Below are 26943 nucleotides of genomic sequence, written 5' to 3' on the forward strand. Positions count from 1 at the left end.
AAATTGCACCTAAATCTTACCCTGCCTTGCTAGTATATTATATTATATCTACAGAAGGTCTCTATGGGTTTAGACGGGCGGACCCATTCCTCTGGTCTTAGTAGGAAGGGATTACATCATCTTCCACACCAACTCTCTGCATGCAAATATTCATCAAGTGTGTTTGCATGCTCTGCGCAGTGCATTATTAAACACGCCAAAAGCCAGAGTTGGCCACAGCTGCATATGTGTTATGTCTAAAACGTGCGGTGATCAGACTGAACAACAGCCACTGTGTTGAAATAACCTCGAAGGCCTCTGCACTCACTGTTCAGACATAGCTTACCAAGCAAAGCTGAAAATATATTATTCTCGTGTGAATCAAAATATTCTGCGATACTCTAAACAATTATAATACTGTGTGCCGTGTGCAAAAGCAGCAGAGAGGAAAAATGGCATTTAAACTTCTAACAAGCTCATGCTAACTTAACACAGTGTAATAGCAAAGCCAATCTCCATGACAGCAGGACGAGACACCAATCTGCCCCGGAAAAAGACCACAAAGGAAGTGGAATAGGACAAAGCACTCACAGCAAATACAGAAACTGAAAAAGGACTACTACCCTATTCATATTGGCCCAGCCAATCGAAAGAGACACAGGCTCTGGCTCTGATATCCACCATGAATGGCGCGGCCATCTTGGACTGACTCCTTCACATTGGATTAGCCCCTAGAAGTCGCTAGTTAACACCCTGCGGTTTCCCTCTCCACATGCACGCAGGTGAGAATTCTTATCTTGACCTCATTATTGCATGCCTCCAGCGGGGCATTTGCCGCTTAAATCTGTATCAACTGAGCCCACTGTTCTTCAATGTCTATGTCAATGTCTATGTCTCACCACTGGCTTCAGTGGCAGAATCTTGTGGGGTCAGAGTGATCTCTTACGCTGATGACACACAATTAGTGTTTTCATTTAGAGATCACTCCGACGCCAGTTTTCTGAATTTCAGACGCTGTCTCAGCAACATCTCGGACTGGATGTCACTCAACACTCACAAGCTTAACTCAGATAAAACTGAGGTGTTGTGTTTTAATCAAAAAAATCCCCCACCACCCCTGCTCTGGTGGCCCTTTGAGTTGAATTCCACTCCTGCTCCGGTGGCTTCTATCAGGTATATGGGATTCTTATTTGATAATGAGCTATCCTGTAAGGTTCAAATTAATAGGGTCACATCTGCTTGTTTTGGTAAACTCGGCATGATCATGAAAATTCTTCCTTTTCTTCCTGCGGATGCTCGGCGAACCATTATCCACGCCCTTATAACATCTCATCTGGATTACGCCAACAGCCTGTATGTCGGAGCACTGGCATATTTGGTAAAACATTTGCAGATCGTGCAGAATGCGGCAGCAAGAATGATTTGTAACATCCCATATCGCTACTCAATTTCTCCCCTCTTGAAAAAATTACATTGGCTGCCTGTGACTAGCCGCATTCAGTTTAAATCCCTGGTCCTGGTATTTAGAGCTGAGCTGGGTCAGGGGCCAGCCTACCTTATAGCCAGACTGAAGCATGCCCAGTCCTCCCACTCTCTTAGATCAAATCATCTTTTCCTCTTACGCACTCCCCGTTTTCGCCGTTCCAGAATGGGGGGCAGAGCATTTGCAGTTATCACGGCTCAAGCCTGGAACAACCTGCTACTGTCCCTCCGTTTGGCCGATTCGGAATTCTTATTTCAACACAATTTAAAAACCTGGCTGTTTACCAACCCTTAATTGCATAGAGACATTAACAAATGCTTGTTGATCGCAGCACCGGGACACCCCAAATGGGGGTAGCTGCGCGCTATATACGTTTCTACATAATAATGATAATAATAATACTCCACCCTACCTATCTATCATAAATCGACACCCACATTCCTGTTGTTTTAACACCTCCTCAACATCTCACGCCTACCCTCTACCTATCCAAGCCCATCCCCCTCACAGCATAGGCCCCCGCACCTGTTCCAATCCCACAACCACGCATAACGCCCCATACCACTCTATCCCCACCAACAAGCGTCAATCCCACTATGGAATGCACAGGCTTACACACCTACACATAAATTACCCTCCCAACCTTTCGGAAAAAAAGCAGCCAAACGATTTAAACACAATTTGTTAAAATCACACCCAAAACTCCTATCTCAGACCCCTACCTCTCAACAAACAAAGGGTACATTTCCATTGACGTGATTTTCTACACCAAAAGAGCAGCACAATGGAGGAAAGCCTTCCTCGCCCTGTTCTCGATCTCCTCTACCAGGAAAACTGTGCATGGTCTCACAATTTCTATCTCCCCCCCTCCCCAATCTATAAAGCCGCAGCAACAATCACCATCTATCACAATGGGATCATCCTCATGCAATCATCAGATCGAAGATTAAACTTGCTGGATAACACCTTCCCCATCAGCAAGGACAGAGTATTAAACCCCTAACCTACCTCCCATGTGGCTCCCACCACTAGCACACACCCTAACACCCCCCATAATTCCCAGTCTAGTCACTCCTATCTGATGACACCTTCACCATCTACATCCAATGCCAGGACTACCCCCTCTTCCCTTCCTGATTCTGTTACAAGACACTCCCCTCTTATTACACTACCAACATTACACCCATTCCAGATTCAGCAGCCACCCTTGTAAATGACATACACCCCCCCAATTCCAACCGTTCCACCTGCAAAACCTACACTCCCATGACCACATCCATACCTCACATCCCGGCGTTGTATACATTGATGACCCCCACCAGTCCACCCCTCCCCGCTCCAGATAAGCAACCAGGCAGGAGGCAACACAACAACCCAGACTACATGTTACCCTCATAGTATCTAAGGTACACAAGTACACCTCCCATACCCACAATCCAATCATCAAGCATGCTACCACCTTCACCAGACCCAAGACTTGCAGAGATTCTACTCTCTCTAAGGCAAGTCAAAGAGGACCTACATGTTCTATGTGATTTGCTTCTTCACCAACCCTTGACCAATAGACCCTAGAACAAGAAACCAGGACAAACGTCCATACTCACCCCGAAACTACTGCCCCCTAGGTGGGGATCCGGTCCTCACCACTATCCTACAACCTGCCCAATCCGAAGGACCAATCCCCTATCAGATAAGGACTTACTCTCCCTAATGCGCTCCTATTAGCTCCCACAACCCACCCTCAACACAATGCTTCCAGACGACTTCCACAAACATTCCCGAATCCAAACTATTCCTTCCAATACTCACAGATTCCCGAAACATAATCCTAGAAGTATTGTCAAAAACAACCTTAGACAAGTTCCCCTTATAGAGTACCCCAACTCAACCCTCATCAAGCCCAGTCTTAAATGTATACTGCTAAACTGTAAATCTGCCCAAGACATGCTGCTGATTTGGCTGACCTCATACTTACGCAACCGGACCTATCAATCCTGACCGAAACATGGTTAAATGAATATTCTATGCCCATCCTCGACATACTGGTACCCCCGAACAACGACATCATCAGACTAGACAGATTGGATAAGCCAGGGGGTGGTATTGCCTGCATACATCAGAACAATCTCTAAGTGAACTCTCCAATATTCCGCGCTTGTGAATACCTATGCTTAGACATCACTAGCAATAACAAACCAGTTTGCTCTCTGCAACCGCTCTATCATCCACCAGGTGATAACCTCACCTTCATTGAACATCTCGTGGACATTGTTTCTACTAATGCCGGACAACAAAATACCCAAATATTTCTCCGAGACTTCAATCTTCACTGGAATGACCCTAATGGTTTAGCGGTCAATAGTCTCAAAATCTTCATCTCTGACCCATCCCTCACCCAAATCTGTAACAGTCCCACACATGATAAAGGATCAATCCTTGACTTGGTCATCTCTAAGGCCGATTCAATTCAGCTCGATAAGATCAGTCCATGTGATTGGTCAGACCATCACATCATCACTTTCTTCAACAACGAAACAGTGAAACTGAACTCTGCTCAACCCACAGGGATCTGAAAAATATCAATGTGGACCTCATCACAATCTCCAGCTCCAACATCCTTCTTTCCCCAGTAGGGCTATCCGAGGTTCAAGATCTCACCAACCGCTACTTCAATTCCATGAACATGGTATTAGATGAGGTCGCCCCCCCTACAACTGAAGAGAGTCTCCATAAAAGATTCAAAACCCTGGCACGATGGAAGACTCCATGAGGACAGACGATCCTTAAGACTAATTGAGCACAAATGAAGATCTGCACCATCCGCCAACCACCTCAAGCTGCTAAGAATGAAGAGAAACGCTTACTACAGAAAGATCAGACTATCTAAAGCAGACTTCAGTCATCAACTAGACCAGACCAAAAATCGTCCTCAAAAACTTTTCAAGCTAATCAAAACACAATCTAAGGATGCACCTCACACCACCCAAACTAACACAGGTTCACTACAAAACTGCAAAGCGTTTGCCTTCTTCTTCTCTCTAAAGACCGAAAATATAAAGAAGGACCTACTTAACGATTTAATCACACATACTAACTCACGTATTGACTCTTCATCATCCCTTTCAGGAGTCCCACACAGGAGCTCACCAATACTCAACCTAAAAAATAATGCATCTTGGTCCTCCTTCAAGACCTACAGTGAAGAAGCTATACTCAAAATTATCATGGCTGTAAATCCCCCCCAATCACTTCACTGACCCTCTTCCAGCTAACTGCTTAAAAGTCTCATCCCACTGCTACTGCCTCTTTGGACCAAGATTTCAAATACATCTCTCCTTCAGGGAACCATCCCAGAAATCCTTAAATCCTGGCAGGTATCCCCCATCCTAAAGAAACCAACAGTTGACCCCGCGGACTTAAACAATTACTGCCCAATATCCAACCTCCGTACCCTGGCAAAACCTTTACAAAAATGTGTACACCTTCAGCTTGAAAAACACAGACCACTATAATCTCCTCAACCAATTCCCATGCGGCTTCCGTGCAGGGCACAGTACCGAATCAGCTGTGACCCACATAATAGATGATGCACTACAAATCCTAGACCAAAACGAATCATGCTTACTTATCCTGCTCGACTTTTCTTCGGCGTTCGACACTGTCAAACACCACAACCTGCTAGACCTTCGGAAATATAGAATGGGATTATCCGGATCTGTTCTAAATTGGTTCACCTCTTTCCTCCAAAACAGATCACAACGATTCAAGGTTAATTAGTCCCTGGCCAAAACCGTCCCCGTCGGCTTAGGAGTCCCACAAGGATCAGCCCACTTTTCAATTTATTCATGGAACCACTCATCGAAATTCTCAATGCCTCGAACATGCAGTATCATATGTACGTAGACGATACACAACTATAATTACAGATCCATTCTCTTGAAGACATCATATCTCTCAATACAACTCTAGAAAAAACTCAGACCTGGCTGGCCGAAAACCATCTAAAACTGAATACCCTCAAAACCGAATTCCTCCTAATCGCTCCTCCCTCCCAAGTAACCATAATTCAAGGCTGGATCAAACACATTGGAAAATACAACTGTAATAGGAGGGTCAAGGGGACAATATTTACCGACCTCTCAAGTCCACACCCCTACTTGAATCATTAGTAACAACAAACAAGAACTTTGAGGTCTATCAAATGAAGGAGAGGTGACCACGAGAAACTGGCCCACACCTCTATCACGACTAACGGTGAGGGTCCATCAGTGATGAAAGAGTCCTATCAGCCCACCCATTTGGCGGAACATCGTCATCTAGGACCTTAACAGCAGGTGCTTATATGGCCAAGCTCCAATGTACTTGCTTGATGCCAACAGTTCCCATGCTGTAAGAAGATGAGTCCTCACTGCGAGTGGTACTGATAGGGTGCAGTGCTCAAGAGAAAGTGCGTGGTTAAAATGGCGGTCAAGGTAGAAAAAATATTTTTATTGATATCTCCCTGGACGTCAGATTAAAACAGATGTGGCAACAGTGTGACAATATCACTGTCAGGTAAGCATCTAAGAATTAGGCCAACATGTTTCTGCCTTTGGTGTACAGTTTTACAGGCATTCGTCAGGGCCAAGCTGTAAAAAACGGCTACTGCAACATCTATTGTGTTCACTATATAGAAGAAATTAGAAAATTAATAACAAACTATATGGCACGGTTGTTATGGTAAGTTGAATCATGTGGCTAAGTTAGCCACCCTACCGTATCTGGTAAATCAACCATGTAGAAATCAATCCTTTCCTACAAAAAATGAGAAAAAAATATTGTATACATTGCGCAAACTTTTGTATCAAAGAGGTGTGGAGGTCAAGTTCACGTGGTGTTGATACACTTCTAGCGACAGCTCAATGAGAGCCAGTCAACAACATGACTAAGATGAAGTCTAAATCAGGTAATCTGAGAAATATAATATTTGAAGAGAAGAACAACTCACCCAGCACTGTGTGGGAGTCAAGCCTCACCTCACCCGGCAACGGCTCGGATAGAGAGGCCCCGCTCTGTGAAACATACGGGGAAAGACAATTTCAGCATTTGATAAGTGTCAGCCACAGTGTATGTAATGATATCTAAGGACAATCATAAAACTTGGTTTTTAATTTGCAGGCTCCATATCCCAACCCAACGACGGCATAAAGGAGGTGGGGTCGCCCGCAACTATGGTATATGATGTTCATTACCTCGGATCATCATGCTGGTAGACAGCTATTCAAGGTAGAGTTTTGGACTTGTATAGTAAAAATTTCAAAAAGATGCTCCTGTTATGATATCAGCCAAGGGGAGGGGGGGACATGTAATGTCATGCAACCTCTACCCATTAACTGCTAGTTATATAGTATAAGAAGTCATCTATAACTACAAACAGGGTGTAGATACAGGAAATATGCCCACAAACGAGTAGAACGCCGCATAAGGAACAGAGCTACCAGGGGATGACCTTACCTGTCCGTCGGTACCTCCAAGTGTGACCGGAACCGAAGGGGAGGCGCCGACGGACAGGAAACAAAGAGCTTAAATACCCACGTTAATTGGGTAATAAGACGCTAATACGCCACACTTGCGAGACACTGACAGCGTCTGCGCAGTGCGCATCCAGCGTCACAGCGCATGGTGTAGTAACTAGTATCATTTGTGCACGCCTGCGCACTCGAGTCAAGCCCCGGAGCCATCGTAACCCCTGAACACTTGCTGACGGAGCTTCGCGCATTCGTTGGTGTGAAATGAAGCGTACACACCCTGACGCATGCGTGAACGACATGCAATACATCCTTCCGAATCGCTATTAAGAGAGAGGAACAGCGCCTGTGCGAAGACAGAGACACTGCCATAAACAGTTTTGGCCGATCTGTGTGTCTCCACAAGCACGCGCAAACTGTCTCACAGCCTACATAGAAAGACTCTAATGTGGCTACTCAGTTAAGAGATTTAGAGGCGTGATGGTAATAGTTGCAATGTATTCCTTCGTCCAGCCCTTACGAATCGAGTGAATGCAAAAGGGGGCTAACATTATCAGTGGTGTTATTTATGCTCTGACCAGGCGTGTAACTGCCTAATATAGTGTTAAATGAAAAATATATATACACTAATGATCTATGAATGTTATATTTCAAATAATGATCACCTTAAGTGTTATTTAGAATTAAGCACCCCAAAATGACTCACAAAGATGAAATTTAATGAAAAAGTCTCAGTGCAACTTCTATAGTATACATCTACACTAAGTTATTATCAAAACTGATGTTTACAAGGTGTTGTATGCGTCTCGGCCAATTTCCCAGAGGGCTCCAGGTTTCTGCTTATTATGTAAATAAGTTTATAAGAAAATAAACTTGGTGTATGGGATAGACCCAAGCAGATGGTGTAATTCATCTCTAGATGAACAAATGCTGGTTCAATACGGAGTCTCAACACTGCCATCCAATGTGGCTGAAAAGATGTAATTCATAGTGAGATCCAGGGTATGTTATCGTTCAGACCCAAGACATCCGTCTTGAGTTTATAAATCCAGCGTTGTTCTCTGACGAATAGGAAATGTGACACATCTGTCACGTGTGGTGGAATAAATGGTCGCTCCAGGACAACCCATTTCATTTCGTCAGCCTTATGTTTCTGGGCCAGGAAATGATTCGTGAGGCGGGTGGATTGTTTGTTGCACCGGATGGTGCTTTTATGCTCACTTATCCGGAGCTTGATTTTCCTGGTGGTGTGTCCGATGTAAATCAGTTTACAGGGGCATGTTATCATGTAAATCAATTTGTCTGAGTTACAGTTGGTGTGGGTATTTAACCTCCACGGTCTTTCTGTCCCTATGTCTACTGTCAAAGTTTTACAAGTTTGGGGACAGACTGCGCATCCCCCGCACGGGTAATGACCTCGTACTGGTTCGGTATTCCACAGAGTATTTGTGTCTTTTTTCAGAAAATGCCTGGGCCTCGTGTGTACGAGGTTATCCCGAATGTTATAGCTTTGTTTAAAGGCAAAAAGAGGGCGCGGAATATTCCCCGTTGCTGTATTCAGTATCTTCCAATGTTTGAGGATTATTTTCTTCACTTCATTGGAACAGGTATTGAAAGTATGTACCATGGTTATACGATCAGTCGGTGTCTGTATGCTCTTGGGTTCTAACAGCGCCTCTCGATTATTGTTGGCAGCTCTTTTATAAGCACGCCGAACGAGATGGTTGGGGTAGTGTCGTTCTCTTAGCTGGGCTGTCAGATCTTTAGCATGCTGTTCGTACAAAGTCTTCGAGGAACAGTTCCTCCTAACTCTTAAGAACTGACCTACTGGGAGGTTGTCTCGGAGTGCCTGAGGGTGGAAACTCTGGTAGGACAGCAAGGAGTTACGTGACATAGGTTTACGGTAAAGTTCACTGTGCAGGCCTCCTATTCCTGCCTGGATCAGAATGTCCAAAAATGGAAGTTTTACATTACTTGAATCCATTGTGAAATTCAGGAATTGATTCCGTGAATTGAGCCACGTGGGGAACTGTCCTACTTCTTCAGTTGAGCCTCTCCAGATGACTAAAACGTCATCGATGTATCTTTTCCAAAGTAATACATGATGTCGAAAAGGGTTGTTCTGGTGGAGAACAAAATCTTGCTCAAACTGGTGCATGTATAGGTTGGCTAAACTGGGGGCAAATACACTCCCCATCGAGGTCCCAGAGACCTGTAGAAAAAGTTCATCTTCATATTGGAATTTTTTTTCCGTCATTGCCAACCTGGCGCATTCCATGATAAAACCTGCTGGTGTGATAGTGTTCAGTTCTCTCGATTCAAGAAGTGCCCTTACGCAGTCCAGTGTCTCCTGCTGCGGAATACATGTATATAAAGACTCGACATCGAAACTGACTAGAAGGTCAGTCTCAATGTCGAATTCTACTTCCGCCAGTAATCTCAAAACGTCACTGGTGTTCTTCAGATAGGTCGGAGTCTCTGCGACGATTGGTTTCAAAAAGAAGTCCACAAAGGTGGATAGCGGCTCTAACAGGGAACCTATTCCTGATATAATTGGTCGTCCTGGAGGTGGCCTCTTGTCTTTATGTATTTTTGGCAGGCAATAGAAATAAGGTGTTACAGGATGTGGAGTATTCAAAAATCTCGCCTCTAGAGGTGTAACCCAGCCTTCACTCGATGCTTCTTCGATGAGACATTTGATCTCATTGGATAACCTTGTCGTGGGATCCTCTGTGAGTCGGCGGTAAGCTCTTGTATCGTTAAGCTGTCTGCGACACTCAGTTCGGTAGGTATCTGTGTCCATCAGTACAATTGCCCCACCCTTGTCAGCAGGTTTAACTGTCAAGGATGCATCTTTGGCCAAAACCATCAGGGCAGTTTTTTCAGCTTTCGTAACATTCTGATAGATGTTCCGCCTTGGTTGACTGAGGTTATTAATGTCATGAGTAACTGCTTGTTCAAAAGCAATCACTCGTGCTGGCACCTGATGACTCATCGGAGTATATGTAGATTTAGGTCTAAGGCCAGTGTTGCGATCCAAAGATTCCATATTCTCCGCCTCTTGGTCGGTGTTAAAAAAGAAGTGGAGACGTATCTTCCGATAGAAGTACTCTAATTCTCGTCTCAATGTAACCCATTTACATCACCGACCGCCGACTCACAGAGGATCCCACGACAAGGTTATCCAATGAGATCAAATGTCTCATCGAAGAAGCATCGAGTGAAGGCTGGGTTACACCTCTAGAGGCGAGATTTTTGAATACTCCACATCCTGTAACACCTTATTTCTATTGCCTGCCAAAAATACATAAAGACAAGAGGCCACCTCCAGGACGACCAATTATATCAGGAATAGGTTCCCTGTTAGAGCCGCTATCCACCTTTGTGGACTTCTTTTTGAAACCAATCGTCGCAGAGACTCCGACCTATCTGAAGGACACCAGTGACGTTTTGAGATTACTGGCGGAAGTAGAATTCGACATTGAGACTGACCTTCTAGTCAGTTTCGATGTCGAGTCTTTATATACATGTATTCCGCAGCAGGAGACACTGGACTGCGTAAGGGCACTTCTTGAATCGAGAGAACTGAACACTATCACACCAGCAGGTTTTATCATGGAATGCGCCAGGTTGGCAATGATGGAAATTTTTTTCCAATATGAAGATGAACTTTTTCTACAGGTCTCTGGGACCTCGATGGGGAGTGTATTTGCCCCCAGTTTAGCCAACCTATACATGCACCAGTTTGAGCAAGATTTTGTTCTCCACCAGAACAACCCTTTTCGACATCATGTATTACTTTGGAAAAGATACATCGATGACGTTTTAGTCATCTGGAGAGGCTCAACTGAAGAAGTAGGACAGTTCCACACGTGGCTCAATTCACGGAATCAATTCCTGAATTTCACAATGGATTCAAGTAATGTAAAACTTCCATTTTTGGACATTCTGATCCAGGCAGGAATAGGAGGCCTGCACAGTGAACTTTACCGTAAACCTATGTCACGTAACTCCTTGCTGTCCTACCAGAGTTTCCACCCTCAGGCACTCCGAGACAACCTCCCAGTAGGTCAGTTCTTAAGAGTTAGGAGGAACTGTTCCTCGAAGACTTTGTACGAACAGCATGCTAAAGATCTGACAGCCCAGCTAAGAGAACGACACTACCCCAACCATCTCGTTCGGCGTGCTTATAAAAGAGCTGCCAACAATAATCGAGAGGCGCTGTTAGAACCCAAGAGCATACAGACACCGACTGATCGTATAACCATGGTACATACTTTCAATACCTGTTCCAATGAAGTGAAGAAAATCATCCTCAAACATTGGAAGATACTGAATACAGCAACGGGGAATATTCCGCGCTTTAAACAAGGCTATAACATTCGGGATAACCTCGTACACACGAGGCCCAGGCATTTTCTGAAAAAAGACACAAATACTCTGTGGAATACCGAACCAGTACGAGGTCATTACCCGTGCGGGGGATGCGCAGTCTGTCCCCAAACTTGTAAAACTTTGACAGTAGACATAGGGACAGAAAGACCGTGGAGGTTAAATACCCACACCAACTGTAACTCAGACAAATTGATTTACATGATAACATGCCCCTGTAAACTGATTTACATCGGACACACCACCAGGAAAATCAAGCTCCGGATAAGTGAGCATAAAAGCACCATCCGGTGCAATAAACAATCCACCCGCCTCACGAATCATTTCCTGGCCCAGAAACATAAGGCTGACGAAATGAAATGGGTTGTCCTGGAGCGACCATTTATTCCACCACACGTGACAGATGTGTCACATTTCCTATTCGTCAGAGAACAACGCTGGATTTATAAACTCAAGACGGACGTCTTGGGTCTGAACGATAACATACCCTGGATCTCACTATGAATTACATCTTTTCAGCCACATTGGATGGCAGTGTTGAGACTCCGTATTGAACCAGCATTTGTTCATCTAGAGATGAATTACACCATCTGCTTGGGTCTATCCCATACACCAAGTTTATTTTCTTATAAACTTATTTACATAATAAGCAGAAACCTGGAGCCCTCTGGGAAATTGGCCGAGACGCATACAACACCTTGTAAACATCAGTTTTGATAATAACTTAGTGTAGATGTATACTATAGAAGTTGCACTGAGACTTTTTCATTAAATTTCATCTTTGTGAGTCATTTTGGGGTGCTTAATTCTAAATAACACTTAAGGTGCTCATTATTTGAAATATAACATTCATAGATCATTAGTGTATATATATTTTCCATTTAACACTATATTAGGCAGTTACACGCCTGGTCAGAGCATAAATAACACCACTGATAATGTTAGCCCCCTTTTGCATTCACTCGATTCGTAAGGGCTGGACGAAGGAATACATTGCAACTATTACCATCACGCCTCTAAATCTCTTAACTGAGTAGCCACATTAGAGTCTTTCTATGTAGGCTGTGAGACAGTTTGCGCGTGCTTGTGGAGACACACAGATCGGCCAAAACTGTTTATGGCAGTGTCTCTGTCTTCGCACAGGCGCTGTTCCTCTCTCTTAATAGCGATTCGGAAGGATGTATTGCATGTCGTTCACGCATGCGTCAGGGTGTGTACGCTTCATTTCACACCAACGCATGCGCGAAGCTCCGTCAGCAAGTGTTCAGGGGTTACGATGGCTCCGGGGCTTGACTCGAGTGCGCAGGCGTGCACAAATGATACTAGTTACTACACCATGCGCTGTGACGCTGGATGCGCACTGCGCAGACGCTGTCAGTGTCTCGCAAGTGTGGCGTATTAGCGTCTTATTACCCAATTAACGTGGGTATTTAAGCTCTTTGTTTCCTGTCCGTCGGCGCCTCCCCTTCGGTTCCGGTCACATTTGGAGGTACCGACGGACAGGTAAGGTCATCCCCTGGTAGCTCTGTTCCTTATGCGGCGTTCTACTCGTTTGTGGGCATATTTCCTGTATCTACACCCTGTTTGTAGTTATAGATGACTTCTTATACTATATAACTAGCAGTTAATGGGTAGAGGTTGCATGACATTACATGTCCCCCCCTCCCCTTGGCCGATATCATAACAGGAGCATCTTTTTGAAATTTTTACTATACAAGTCCAAAACTCTACCTTGAGTAGCTGTCTACCAGCATGATGATCCGAGGTAATGAACATCATATACCATAGTTGAGGGCGACCCCACCTCCTTTATGCCGTCGTTGAGTTGGGATATGGAGCCTGCAAATTAAAAACCAAGTTTTATGATTGTCCTTAGATATCATTACATACACTGTGGCTGACACTTATCAAATGCTGAAATTGTCTTTCCCCGTATGTTTCACAGAGCGGGGCCTCTCTATCCGAGCCGTTGCCGGGTGAGGTGAGGCTTGACTCCCACACAGTGCTGGGTGAGTTGTTCTTCTCTTCAAATATTATATTTCTCAGATTACCTGATTTAGACTTCATCTTAGTCATGTTGTTGACTGGCTCTCATTGAGCTGTCGCTAGAAGTGTATCAACACCACGTGAACTTGACCTCCACACCTCTTTGATACAAAAGTTTGCACAATGTATACAATATTTTTTTCTCATTTTTTGTAGGAAAGGATTGATTTCTACATGGTTGATTTACCAGATACGGTAGGGTGGCTAACTTAGCCACATGATTCAACTTACCATAACAACCGTGCCATATAGTTTGTTATTAATTTTCTAATTTCTTCTATATAGTGAACACAATAGATGTTGCAGTAGCCGTTTTTTACAGCTTGGCCCTGACGAATGCCTGTAAAACTATACACCAAAGGCAGAAACATGTTGGCCTAATTCTTAGATGCTTACCTGACAGTGATATTGTCACACTGTTGCCACATCTGTTTTAATCTGACGTCCAGGGAGATATCAATAAAAATATTTTTTCTACCTTGACCGCCATTTTAACCACGCACTTTCTCTTGAGCACTGCACCCTATCAGTACCACTCGCAGTGAGGACTCATCTTCTTACAGCATGGGAACTGTTGGCATCAAGCAAGTACATTGGAGCTTGGCCATATAAGCACCTGCTGTTAAGGTCCTAGATGACGATGTTCCGCCAAATGGGTGGGCTGATAGGACTCTTTCATCACTGATGGACCCTCACCGTTAGTCGTGATAGAGGTGTGGGCCAGTTTCTCGTGGTCACCTCTCCTTCATTTGATAGACCTCCAAGTTCTTGTTTGTTGTTACTAATGGATCAAACACATACCAGCACTCAACTGCCAACCACTTATCGACTCAGCAAAATTACTGGGAATAACTCTGGACAGAAAGCTAAATATGCAGAAACACATCAGATCAGCACCGCAACAAAAGGAGCAAACTTTCAGATCAACACATTGAGAAAACTAAAACCTTTCCTGTCCGAAAAGGACCTCAAATTGGCAGTAGAGGCTCTAGTTGTCCCAAGAGTGGAATAAGGGAGTGCCTCTCTGCGGCCTTCCCAGATCCTCAACGGTCCCTCTAAGAACTTCAAACAACACAGCAGCTAGACTTATTACTGGCTCCAAAAGAAACTTCCACATTTCCCCAGACCTAAGATCCCTTAACTGGCTAGCCTTCGAAGCCAGAATTCTACTAAAAATTGCATGCATGACCCATTAAGCCATTCATCACAAGACTCTCAGCTATCTGGCAAAGAAACTGGTGCCTTCACGTAGTAACAGAGCGTCAAAAAGTGCCAGTAGCCTCTTACTGAAACCACAAAGATTCATCAAGAAGAAAACATACAACCAAGACTCCTCGGGGATGGCACCTTGGATCTGGAATGCTCTGCCCCCAGAAACTAGAGGGAATGCCTCTACTGCATCTTTCAAAAAAATCAGTGAAATCTCTTCTCATTACTAAATTCACTTTACCAGGGTTATTGCAATTATAGGACTCTTGATGTGTATGGAACTTTATGTTGTTTACTATATGCCTATGTGTCTTCGACATTTACCTTGTAAAGCGCTCTGATACCCCCAAGGGTCTTGTTTGCGCTACATAAAACCCTCAAAATAAATAAATAACCCCTGACCTACTTCTGGGGTAGGAACGCGCTTGATGGCTCCCTTGGCCAAGAGAGCCGTAACTTCCTGTTGGAGAAGGGCCAGGTGATCCTCAAAATCGCAATGGAATTGAAGTGGTAAGGATGGTGGGGTAGGCTAGTGGGGGGAGGGAGGGGGAAGCCCCCTAGGGCTATCAGCAAAGCCCACCTTTCTGAAGTTATGTTGAGCCAGTGGAGGAGGTGATGACGAATCCTGCCGGCCACTGGCGATTGATGGGCCTGAAAGGTCGGACTAGGAGTGTTTGGAGGCTGCTGCAGAGGGCCCCCCAGCAGTGGGATGCACGTCCCTGGCAGCGCAAAGGCTGGACAGCTTGCGCAGGCATGTGGCTCTGGGCGGAACGTGGCGAGCACCCCTTCCGTAGCCACAAAGGGGCGGAAAGCAGACTGCGCTGGGTGGGAGGTGGAAGCAAGGCCTAAGGATCTGGCTGTTGCCCTAGAATGCTTAAAGCGCTCAAGGGTGTTGTCTGCCAAACAGGTGACAGCCATCGAAGGTCATGTCCACAAGTGTTGCTTGGACATCACCCGAAAAGCCAGTGGACGTCAACCAGGCATAGCATCTCAGCACTACTGACGTGGAAACCGTCCTTCCCAGTGAGTCTGCAGTGTCCAGCCCACACCAAAGGTGAACTTTGCTGCATCTCTCCCTTCGGCAACAGCACGAAAGAGCATGACCTGGGTCTCCTCCAGGCACTGCGCAACCGTGTCCCACACAGAGTGGGAGTAACGGCCCAAGAAACAAGCGTTGTTCGTAAGTTGGAGGAAGAAAACATCTTCCCAAGGGGATCCAGCTTCTTGGAATCCCTATCAGGTGGTGCGTTAGGGAATGCGCCCTTGGAAGTTGAGGCTTGAACCACCAAGCTCTCAGGGGTGGGGTGTTAGGAGAGGAAAATGGGGTCACCTGGACCGGGCGGTGGTGTTGGGAAATCCGATCCACAGGAGCCCCTGTGTTGGGCTTGGACCAGGTGCCCAAAAGGATGTCCTTGAATGCCTCATTGAACGGCAGCAGGGGCTCCAAAGAGGCCGCTGCTGGCTGAATTACCTCAGTCAGGTGGTTAGTCCTGACTGCCTCCGTAGGATACTAGAGGTTGAGGGCCTCGCCCGCCCTAAGTAACACCACTGCGTAAGATGCACCATCCTCCGTAGCCATGGTGAGGGGAGAAAGCATGCCCAGGGCTGGGATGTATCCAGACCACTGGCCTTACCCAACTCCTCGCTCTAGTCCGGTTCTTCCAACTGGTCTGCTAGAGGGTCCACATACCTCTCCCATTCCTCCTCACCCTCCTATGGTGGCCAATAAGGGCGATAGGAAACACCAGGGGAGAACAATGGTACAAAATTAGCGGTCAGCGCCAGTCCCGACGTTGGCCGACTTAGGTCTGCATTCTTGTCTACATCGAGGGGGAGGCTGGGGTCGACGTCGACTGGGGACACAACCGGCAGCGGAAGTGTCGTCACTGGATTCGGCACCAGAGGTGTCACAGGGTTGACCGACACCGATCCGGATCCAGGCCTGGGGCCCTGTGGTGCCGGAGCCAAAGCCACTGGCATCGAAGGCCTAGAACCCCCAGTCGAATCTGTGGGCCCGACGGCGGAGTGGGGCTGCCCAAAGATGGAAAGCAAGGCTTTGTAAAATCTTTGAAGCTGGGCAGTGGTACCTCCAGCTTCCGGAAAGGGAGGGGAGGCCGGAATTGACCCAACAGGCTCCGCAGACAGAGCCAGACAACTACCTTCTGCTTCCTACGTTGGTTCTGCTAACAGACCGGGAGAGAGCGAAGAGTGACGATGCTTCTTCTTCGCCTACTTTTTGTGCTTCAACTTACCCGAAGACAAAGACTAGGAAGAAGAGTGATGGTGGTGACGACTCCGCGACCGGTCCCATAACCTCCCTCTCGACCGAGACCTCGAACGGCAGTTGGAGCAAGACTTCGGGTCGTGGTCGCGCTCAAAGCACCAAAGGCACACAAGGTGTGGGTCCATAACCAAAATCAGTTTGTGACAGGAGTCAAAATCCCTGAACCCGGTTTGAGGACAGGACATCCCTGCGAACACCAGGAGTCGAAGGACTCGAAAAGATGTTGACAAAAAGGAGAGTCAAAAAGTGACTCGAGGTACCGCTCTCTCTGGATCTGCGCAGGCTAGTGCAGACTGGCTGACTTTAGCGCGCAAACGAGGCATCTAAGTAGATACCGCGATCTCATCCCGCCCACCATGATACCAACGACGAACACAGAGTCAACAGGCGCCACCTATCGACACGCAGGGGTGCTGCTGATGTAACAATTCTCTGGATCCAATCTGACGCCTGCGGGAAATTCTAAGGTGAGGAATCCATAACTAATCTTCTCTTTCAAATTAAATTTTTCCTCATATACGGATTCCTAATTTAAAAAATGTTCTATGGTTTTGACTAGGGGTGAGCGGTAAACTTCGCTCCGTCTGCGGAGTTCACAGAGTTTGCCTACTCCACACTCTGCTTCGAGTGCGGAGTTTGACAAAAACTGTGCCAACCACTGCGTGGCGGAGTTTTTAACGCACACAGCTAACCAACGTTATATTCATCAGAAACGAAAGCTCGAGTAGAAAATCTACTCGAGCGGCAGAAAGAAGCAGCGCCCTTTGGCGTGCAGCTTGATGCTGTTCGTGCTGATTTTACAAAGCAGAAAAAGCTCCCGGCTCTTAAAATCAGCGCAAAGCTCCCGGCTCTGAATCAGCGCGACGACCCGCAATTCCATCACTTGCAAAACTCCACAGAATCTCACATAGTTTGTAGGTAACTCCGTGAAATTCTGCAGACTAAAACTCTGCGAGTTCCGCCCACCCCTAGTTTTGATATTGGCCTACAAAGGTTTTCGTTATTTGCACTGGATCCCCGTCCGATCCTACAATTCAACCCATTGAATTTATTGGTGCAAAGCACTGACAGTATAATCCAGTAATTAACATACTGTTCTCAATAAACATTTTGTATAGCATGAGGTGTAAACTTAGAGAGAAAAAAAAACAGCAGACTTAATCTAACAGACGGCAATGTGACTCTCAAAGTACAATGATGAATAAACACGTTATATGTCAAAATAAAACACTCATAACAAATTAGATACAAGAAAAAAGAAAAGGAACAGAAAAAAATCATGTGGCCTGAGGAATGGAGCCCACTCTAGCAGATGATGTAAAACCAGATGAGGTGGGAGGGCTGTGTAAGAAATGTAATGCTTATAACTAGTATTGTTCATACAAATATGTCCACTAAGTGTGCAAGTCCGGCACAGTCTGGATCTGAATCGGATGCTGATTTACATTCAAGTACTTACTGTCCATAGTTTAAATATCTTCTTGCTAGAGGATATCCATAGTAGTTTACCCGGGAATGCGGTGCTACTTTTTCAGGCGTGATGCAGGGTCTACAAAGACAGAAGATATTTTTGAGAATGGAATTGCATTTATAGGTACCTTTTAAGTAAGGCTAGCTCTGTAGGTTATTTTGAACATCGTTTAGCAGGTAAACTGCATTTTAATCGCCAATAAGAAACTGGTGTCATTGAAATTACCAGAGTGTTATACAGGCAGCATTTCAGACATGATGCCCAGATTATTTTCCTCAAATCATCACTCCTCATACTACTCTTCCTCACTGTCGCTACTATGAGGGAGTCACAACTCCTAATATGAACCACCCGTAAATAAAGGGAACAACTTTCATAACTTCTCCCGCTCTCCATAGGGAAACTTAAGGGATACCTCTTTACCTACAATAATCCTGGACAAGAAGATTTTTAAGATAGTGGAAGGTGCACCAGAAAAGAAGTCAAGCACTCTTAAGGAAGTCCTTTGTATTTCTTTATTCTTCTTTATAAAACTAACGATTAGACATCAGACAACCTGTTTCGTTCATATCAAAGGAACTTCATCAGGGCTTTTCGTTTTTAAAAGGAGAGGTTGAAATTTTGTTCTGCGAAGAAAGCCCAGGAAAACACATGTGGTACGTCACTTTGCAGAGTTACTCGCCGCCATCTTACTGAAGGCGGGACATCCGATGAAAGAGTTCGAGGCCAGGCTTCTCCGGGGAAGAACTTACTTAAGAGTGCGTGACTTCCTTCCTGATGCACCTTCCACTATCTTAAAAATCTTCTTGTCTGGATTCCAGTGGAGCCCAACTGCGGAGGTTTCCGGGAAGTGATATGCACAGGACTCTTATAATTATGTACTAAGGATTGATGTGCTGAACCATTGGTCAGCCACGGAGTGGAGCTTTTTTGTACAATAATCCTGGTCACACTCAAATCCCAAAGAAGCCAAATTTTCGGCTTGACCGATGAACACAAAAACCGCAAATGTCACAACAACCTGAATTTATAACAAAAATATACAACTAATTTGCACCTTATCCGCTTAAATATGAAGTAGGTGGTTCTTCCCCCGACAACCCAGCATGTTACAAATATATGTGGAATAGTCCAAATGGCAGCTGTACCTATGGTCACCCTATATGGGCACTATTGAATTCCTTCTGGAAATGAATACCCTTTGCTAAGTAAGACAATTAAATTGGGGAACAAATCTCTAGTGACTTATAACTAGTAGTATAGTTCCTCTTTCGGAGAAGCAGAATCCTGAAAAATTATATGAAGATAGTACCTTCGTTCAGAATTGTACATTTCAAAGTAAGATCAGTGACTCTGTCCTTACTACTAAAAAGGCTCTGTAGACGAAAGAGAAGTAAACTCCCCCACTCTTTCCCCCCCAATTTACAAAAAGTACTGTATTCCTAGTGAAAAGTATTATGAATCTCCAGAATGTGCAGAAAAGGATAAACTTGTAAACCCCAAAGAACTTAAGGGGACATTGCTGGGTTCATAAATCGGTGGAAAGCAGTTTTAGTAAGGCAAATTTGTAGTTTAGTAGGACGATCATAAGAATCAGTAGCCCTCAAAGACTCCCACATCAGTGACTAACTTTCAGGTTGGAAAATTAACCTGAATGCAACTCTAGAACTAGAATTAAACTACGTCACACTTCACAAGTGTAAACAGGAGCAAACACCACATATTCTCAACCTTTAATAAAAACTAAAAATTGAACAAATCGTACCGAAAAAGAATAACAAACCAAAACGGGAATACAATGTACTGAATATAAGGACAATCCTTGCTGGTTGCAAACAGGAGTTATCCATCTAATGGTACATTTTTTGGAACCAGAACTACAAAACCAGATATAGTAGTGTGATTCCATGTACCTACTCCTGTGTTCAGGCTGAGCCGACAGCGGTGGTGAAGTGATAGCAGACAGCTTGTCTCTCAACTGCAAACCCTACCTTCTTGAATAAGAGCACAGGAATTATCATTACAAGTGTCTTCATCTTCCAACCACTGCCAAGGGGCATCTGCTGCGTAGTGGGAGCATGCTTTCGACACACCTAACCCTTCCATTTGTAGAACTTACGAAAATGCCACACCTTACCATGACTCAATTTTGCTGAGTTAGGCAGCAATTAAATTCCCCATAGAGGATGCGAAAATGTGCTACTTCTTTGCTTGACATGCCCCTCTTCTTCATGCATACTCATTGAACTTCCTCAAAATCCACAACATTCGCTGGTGTGGCTACCAGTGGTGCAGCCTGTGCAGTAGCACTGTGACCCGAAGGTGAGAGGGGCACTAGCATGCTTTGCACCAGCTGAACGTATGTTTTTGAGAGGCTCCCTGGGGTCAGGCTTTCTGTTTACTGTTTGGGGAAGATAGGTGGGAGAGGGCTACAGATGAGGTAAAGAATAATTGATAAATAGAGTATGGGAAATCGAAAACAGAAATGGAAAGGAGAAAGATAGAAAGGAGGAGATGACATGACAGAATGGAATGAGTTAAGGATCGGAGAGTAAAGGGAAAGGTGAAAGGACGAGAAAAGGGCCAGAAATAAGGATGTCGTTAGCCAGAGATGGAAGAGAGTGAGGGCATCAAAGGGAGCATGGAGATGAGTGGGCCGAAGATTTCCAGTGAAAGACCGGTAGAATGAGGAACTTGGAAACCCGTAAGCAGGGGTGCGGTTATCATTAGAGCAGCAGGAGCAGTTACATTGAGTTTCAGGCAAGAGTGTAATTGGCCCAGTCAATGTAGCCAATCTATTTTCCTTGCTTGCGTTAGGGCCCATGATACCCAGTGCTATCCATCTGCACCCCCAAATTGGAAAAAGGCATTAGTGCTACCTTTGTTCAAACAAAACGAATTTGGACCCATTAAATCCAAGCAACTATATACCCATCTTCCTTCTTTCCATGTTGGGGAAGATGTTAGAATCTTTGGCTAACTGCCAAATTACCAAATTCATAGTGTAGAATAACTGTTTGCACCCCTCTAAATCTGGTATCTGTGCTGTTTTCAGCACTGAATCAGCTCTACTAGAAGTGACAGACTTCATTGAAACCCGGCTTGGTTTTGGGAAAAAAACTATATTAGTTCTGCTTGACTTATTGTCAGCTTTTGATAGTTTCCCATGACACCTTTTGCAGCGACTGGAAGAAGCTGGCATAGCAGGCATCGTTTGGAGCTGTATAAAATCCTTCCTCTCAGGTAGAAAGCAAGCAATTCATCTATCCCCCTATACTTCAGAATTTAAGGAGGCTACCGCGGTATGTTGCACGGGTTGGCCCTCAGTCCTACCCTATTTAACATCTACATAGCCCCCCTTGACTCTGTTGCGCTAGCATGGGGTTTTACTATACTCAACTGATGTTTGCCTTTAATAACCTGGATCACTCTATTAGAGCCAACTTCCAGGGATGTCCTTTGGCAGTTGTGGAATGGATGAAGAAGAGCTGCCTCTGCCTATACACATAAATCTGAGAGCTTGGTGTTTGGCAAATTCCCCACATTTGATACGATCAGAATCTGGTCATTAGAGTTGGGAAAACACCCAGTCCCCACTACCTACTTTCATTTAAGCCGCAAGTCAAGACCATTGTTGGAATCTATTGTGCCTTACTGAAATCACTTAGAATTCTTATTTCATTCCTACCAGAAAATACACAAAAGTGCATCACTGGGCGTGGCTTAGGCGGCGATGTGGTGAGACGTGCTTCTGCTGGGCTTTGGTCCCCCGCCGCCTTTTTAAGCCTCTTTAAAGCGAAATTGGGGCACTGATCTGCGACCCCAGGAGTGCGAGGCGTGCCCTAGCTGTTGGGGTGCCTGCAGTGACCGATCGATTGCGGAGTGGCCGCGTTGCAGACCGCAAGGCCGCCAACCATTTTGTATGCCTATGCGCGGGACTGTCCCGAGACCTGCCCTGCCTGTGGACCCGGCGGAGGGGGACGCTCCCAGTCGGCTCTGCTTGGGTGGTGAGCTCTCCCAGGACGGAGCCTTGCCTCGCTTGCCGCCACAACCAGGGGGAGGCGGAAAGAGCAGCAGGGAGACGGCAGTGTGGCCTGGTGAGGCCTCTCAGCGGTGAGGCGGCGTCTGGCCTAAGAGCGCGAGCCAGGGCAAAGCTCGGCCCTGGGGTGAGGCCCTCTGGGGCAAAACCGGTGCACGGAGGAAGAAGAGGAGCCTGTGTCGTGGCCTGCGGGAGCCCCTGATCGCGGAGTGAAGCGCCGCAGCCTACTTCCAGCAGCCCAGAGGGAGGCGAGAGGCCCGACGCCGCAGGTAGGAGCGGTGGGGGCCCTGGCGACGCGCTAAGCCACGGTGAGTGCTGTGCTCTGGCCCACGGCGAGGTGCGGGACCCCCTGTGGCGCCTGGGGGGGACGACGAGGGACAAGCGGCAGGAACTCTGGGGCTACCCTAACAAACTGGGCAAGGCGCGACGGACTGGCGGGATCCTTCTGGATCTGGGGAGAGCAGTGAACTGCGTGGCAATCCTGCAGAGATGGTGGTCGTTGAATTCACCGGAGAGGCGGCACAGCAGGGAGGCGAAGGGCATAGCCAAGAACGTTGTAACTGCCTGCTGCTGGCCCCTGTAACCCTGATCCCTGCCACTCCCGCATTAACTATTGAGCCTGATATACGGCGTGGTGAGCTGCCCCTGGGTCCTACAGGCGAGCACCGCCATATTGGGGCCTCACCCGCCTGGACTGCACGAAACCCCTGGGGAGTTGTGGCGGACACTCGAGATCTACCAGACAGGCGCCACCATCTTGAGACCCGAGCCCAGACACACTCGCGTGGATGGGACGGAGAGAGACTCTCCCCCTTTTTGCACCCTGACTGAGGCTGCCTGTGATGGTGGCCAGCGCAGATTGGAACACTCCTCCTGCCCCGGGTGACCCACACACCTCGGCTGAGCTTGCTTTGGTGGGGCTTGGTGGTGAGCTGCGGTGCTTGGGAGGGTGAGGCAGTGACTACATAACAACGCCTAGGACACAGAGACAACTCCTCTTGACCGGGTGGATTACAGACAGCACCCGGGGTAGGGACAGTTCATGGGCATTGGGCGGGTGGTGCAACCCGGGACTACCCTGCAAGACCCCTGTACTACACTTGTGCCGATTGCTTGCTTAGAAACTGGAGAGGCGCCTACTGTGTGGCAGGGAGGAGTCGATGCCTATATAGCGGCCCCCTGATTTTGCTGGACCCGCGGGGTTGGGCACCGACGGAGCTACCTAGAGCTTTTAACCCACTGGCCACTCCTCCGCTCCCTATTAGCTAGACCTCTTGGAGCGTGGGGGTGGCATCGGGTACTCCGCAAGTGCGTGGCTGTAGGCTGGGGCAAAGTGCACTGACGGACCACTGCGACGGCGCTGGCAATGACACGCTCCTGGGGGGGCAAGGCAGGACCGGCAGAGGCCTCCAGGGACAACTCGGTGGTGGCAATGTGGGGTAAGGCCGGGACGACAGCAACCGTCGAGGGGTCATCACAGGCTGCTGGAGATGCGCTGCCAGTGACCCAGGCTTTCATGACCTCCTTTATGTCGGAACTCAAGTTGGAAATAGGTTCTCTGCGGTCGGAGGTCCCCACATGTGTGAAGGAGCTGCGGAGAGAGGTGACCGACCTTGGCGACCGAGTGGACGTGCTAGAGAAGACGATGGACGCCCGTACGGAGGACCAGGAACAACTGTGGCAACGCCTGGCGGCGCTAGAGAAGCAGAACATTCACAGCTGCAGGTAAAGCAGGAGGACCTCAAACCGAAGCCGCCGGAATAACCTCCGCATTAGGGGGGTCCCTGCTGGAGCGGAAGGGAAGGACATTACGGCCTACGTGGCACAGCTCCTCCACGAGGTTTGGGGGGATGAGGAAGCCTCACACTTGACCTTGGACCGGGCCCATCGAGTCTCCGGACCTGCGGGACAACCGGGTCTCATTCCAGATATACGGACGCGGGTCCACTTCTTCACCGAGAAGGAGGCGATACTGAAAGCGGCGAGGGACAAACCTGACCTGCAGTACGAGGGCCACAGGATCCAGATCTTTCAGGACTTAGCACCCAACACCCTGCGTAGATGGCATGTCTTCAAACCGGTGACAGAAAAGCTACGGGCCCTCGGCATCGCCTATCAGTGGGGGCACCCCTTTGCCCTGATCTTCCAGTGGGAGGGCCGGCGACGAATACTACGATCTTAAAGGGAAGCGGCGCAACTGCTTGGGCTGCCAGAATAGCCAACACATTCCCTCCCGACAACGGCGTCAAGAAAGGATTCCGGCTAGACCATCCTGGACTACAGTACAGCGACGACGCCGATCGCCTCCAGTGGATGAAGCATCTACCTCACAGGCCAAGCAAGATATAATGCACATATTAAATCCCTCGAAGGCGACAGAGGGCTCGCCGCCGCATCCATCCACCCCGTGAACATCCGACCAGCAGTATGCTGTACGTGAGTGCCTGTGCTCCGGCGGGCGGCAACTTCCCCCCTCATGAGTCTTCCCTGGGATCTTCACCCTACTTACGGGCCCCAGACTTCGTATTGGGAGGCGGGGGTACCGGGGCCCTGGTGACAATACCTCTTACATCGCCTTTAGACCCCCCCAGGCTGTCCCCTAGGGAGTGACATCTCGAAGTGCATCTAAACCCTTGGGTAGAGGGTGCCTTGTGATTGGGACAGTGTGATGTGGCCCTTTTGGCCTTTGGTGGCTTCTGCTATATGTTGGCGGCTATTGGAATATTTACTCTTCTCCTGATTTTTTTATACCTCTTTCTCTCTTTTGATTTTCCTCTTCGGTGTGCGGTGGGGAGAGGACCAGGCGGGGACAGCTCCCTGGCTGGGTGGATGCAGGGGAGTCTCTTTTGCCTATACCACCTTACAGAGGTGGGGGTGGGGGACACGAGCAGGCCCTATATACTATGACACATGACTGCATGCACACCTAAGCCCCTGAAGATTCTGACCCTCAATGTTAAGGGCTTAAATTCCGCCAACAAACGGAAACAAACATGGCGCTACCTCCTCCAGCAAGACCCTGACTTAATATTCCTACAGGAAACCCACTTGCTGCGCCCGGACATGAAGCGCATGGCACACCCTAAATATCCTCTCCAGTGTTGGGCTACAGCTGACTCTAAAAGAGCGGGGTGGCAATACTGTGCAGGAGTGGCTTCAGGCAGGGGGAATCTGGCCCTGTCAGGGGTGGCGATGGGCGCTTCCTTAAGGTCACGGTTAAGTTGGACGGCAACAGTTTACGCTCTGCAATATATACGCGCCCAACCAGATACAAGATAGATACCTCCAAACACTTTTATGGGACCAGATCGCGTGTGAGGACACGACCCTGATATTAGGAGGGGATTTCAACCTAGTTTGGGACCCGGACCTAGATCGCACCGAAACCTCGTTTAGTGGCACCGGGACTATGTCTGCTGCCCTGCGCACTCAGATAGCGGACATGGGACTAGTAGAAGCATGGCGCTATCAAAATCCAGGGCTGAGGGACTACTCGTTCTACTCCCACGCACACAGATTGTGCTCTCGAATAGACCTCCTGTTTATCTCGCATGACCTGTTGCGGGACGTGCTAGGGGCCTCTATGTCGGACATCTCATTGTCTGATCATGCCCATATTGAACTGCTACTGCGGGATCCGAACGCTTGTCCTGCTCGGGAGACGCGCTGGCGCCTACCACCAAGTGTCCTTCGGGACTCGGCTGATGTGGAAAGCATCCGAGAAGCTATTGACAATTATTTTATTATTAAGGACATCCCGGAAACGCCATTCCCTGTGATATGGGACGCCTTTAAGGCCACGAGCCGGGGTCATATTACTTCGCTTTCGATTACGAGGAGGCGCGAAGCTAGCAAGCTGGAAGACAGCCTGACAAAGGAGATGAAACAGGCCGAAAAACGCGATCAAATGCACTCCTCGTTGGAAACCAGGAGGCGCCTCGCCACTCTGCGAGGACAACTTAAACTACTATGCACCAATAAGGCGGAGCACTTTCTTCTGGCGTTGAAGCAGAGGTACTTTGAGGGGGGGGGACAGGGTAGGTCGCTTACTGGCGGGGAGGCTGAGAGTTCGGGCAGCCAAGGCCCATATAGCCAATGTCCGGCTTCCAGGCGGGAATAGGGCCGTTTCGGAGAGAGACAAGCGTGAAGCGTTTCAAAAATACTATGCTGCCTTATACCAGAGGGAACCCCCCACCAGGAGTAAGAGGTTGAGGCCGTCCTGAAGGGTTATGAAGGGACACCGCTATCCCCAACGTGTGCGAAGGATCTGGAGAGTCCCATCCTCGAAGAGGAAATAACAGCAGCAATGAAGGACCTTCCTTTAGGGAAGACACCGGGACCGGATGGTCTGCCCTTGTCCTTTTATCGCATGTTCAAGTCCCAACTCCGACCCCACCTTCTGAGGATTTTTAACTCCTTTACGGATAGCGTAGGGCCATCCCCTGATATAGGTATGGCAGAGATTGCATTGATACCGAAGCCTGGGAAGGACCCCGCGCTCTGCGCGTCCTACCGCCCCTATAGCTCTACTGA

At 47.4% G+C, this 26943-nt stretch overlaps 1 protein-coding gene across 3 annotated transcripts in view; it reads right to left on the reverse strand.

Annotated features, from left to right (window-relative positions):
- The window catches only part of LOC144753936 (E3 ubiquitin-protein ligase TRIM39-like), an 872539-nt gene that overhangs the window by 455769 nt on the left and 389827 nt on the right, over nucleotides 1–26943 (reverse strand). For 2 of the 3 annotated variants that reach the window (XM_078641465.1, XM_078641463.1), the window contains one exon: nucleotides 18360–18449. The exons of the other annotated variant lie outside the window; for it this stretch is intronic. In XM_078641465.1, coding sequence (XP_078497591.1) covers nucleotides 18360–18449 — 90 coding nt within the window. The remainder of the gene's footprint in view (nucleotides 1–18359; nucleotides 18450–26943) is intronic. 3 annotated transcript variants of the gene reach the window in all.

The sequence above is a fragment of the Lissotriton helveticus genome, chromosome 5_1, assembly GCF_964261635.1.
Source record: "Lissotriton helveticus chromosome 5_1, aLisHel1.1, whole genome shotgun sequence".
Classification (NCBI taxonomy): Eukaryota; Metazoa; Chordata; class Amphibia; order Caudata; family Salamandridae; genus Lissotriton; species Lissotriton helveticus.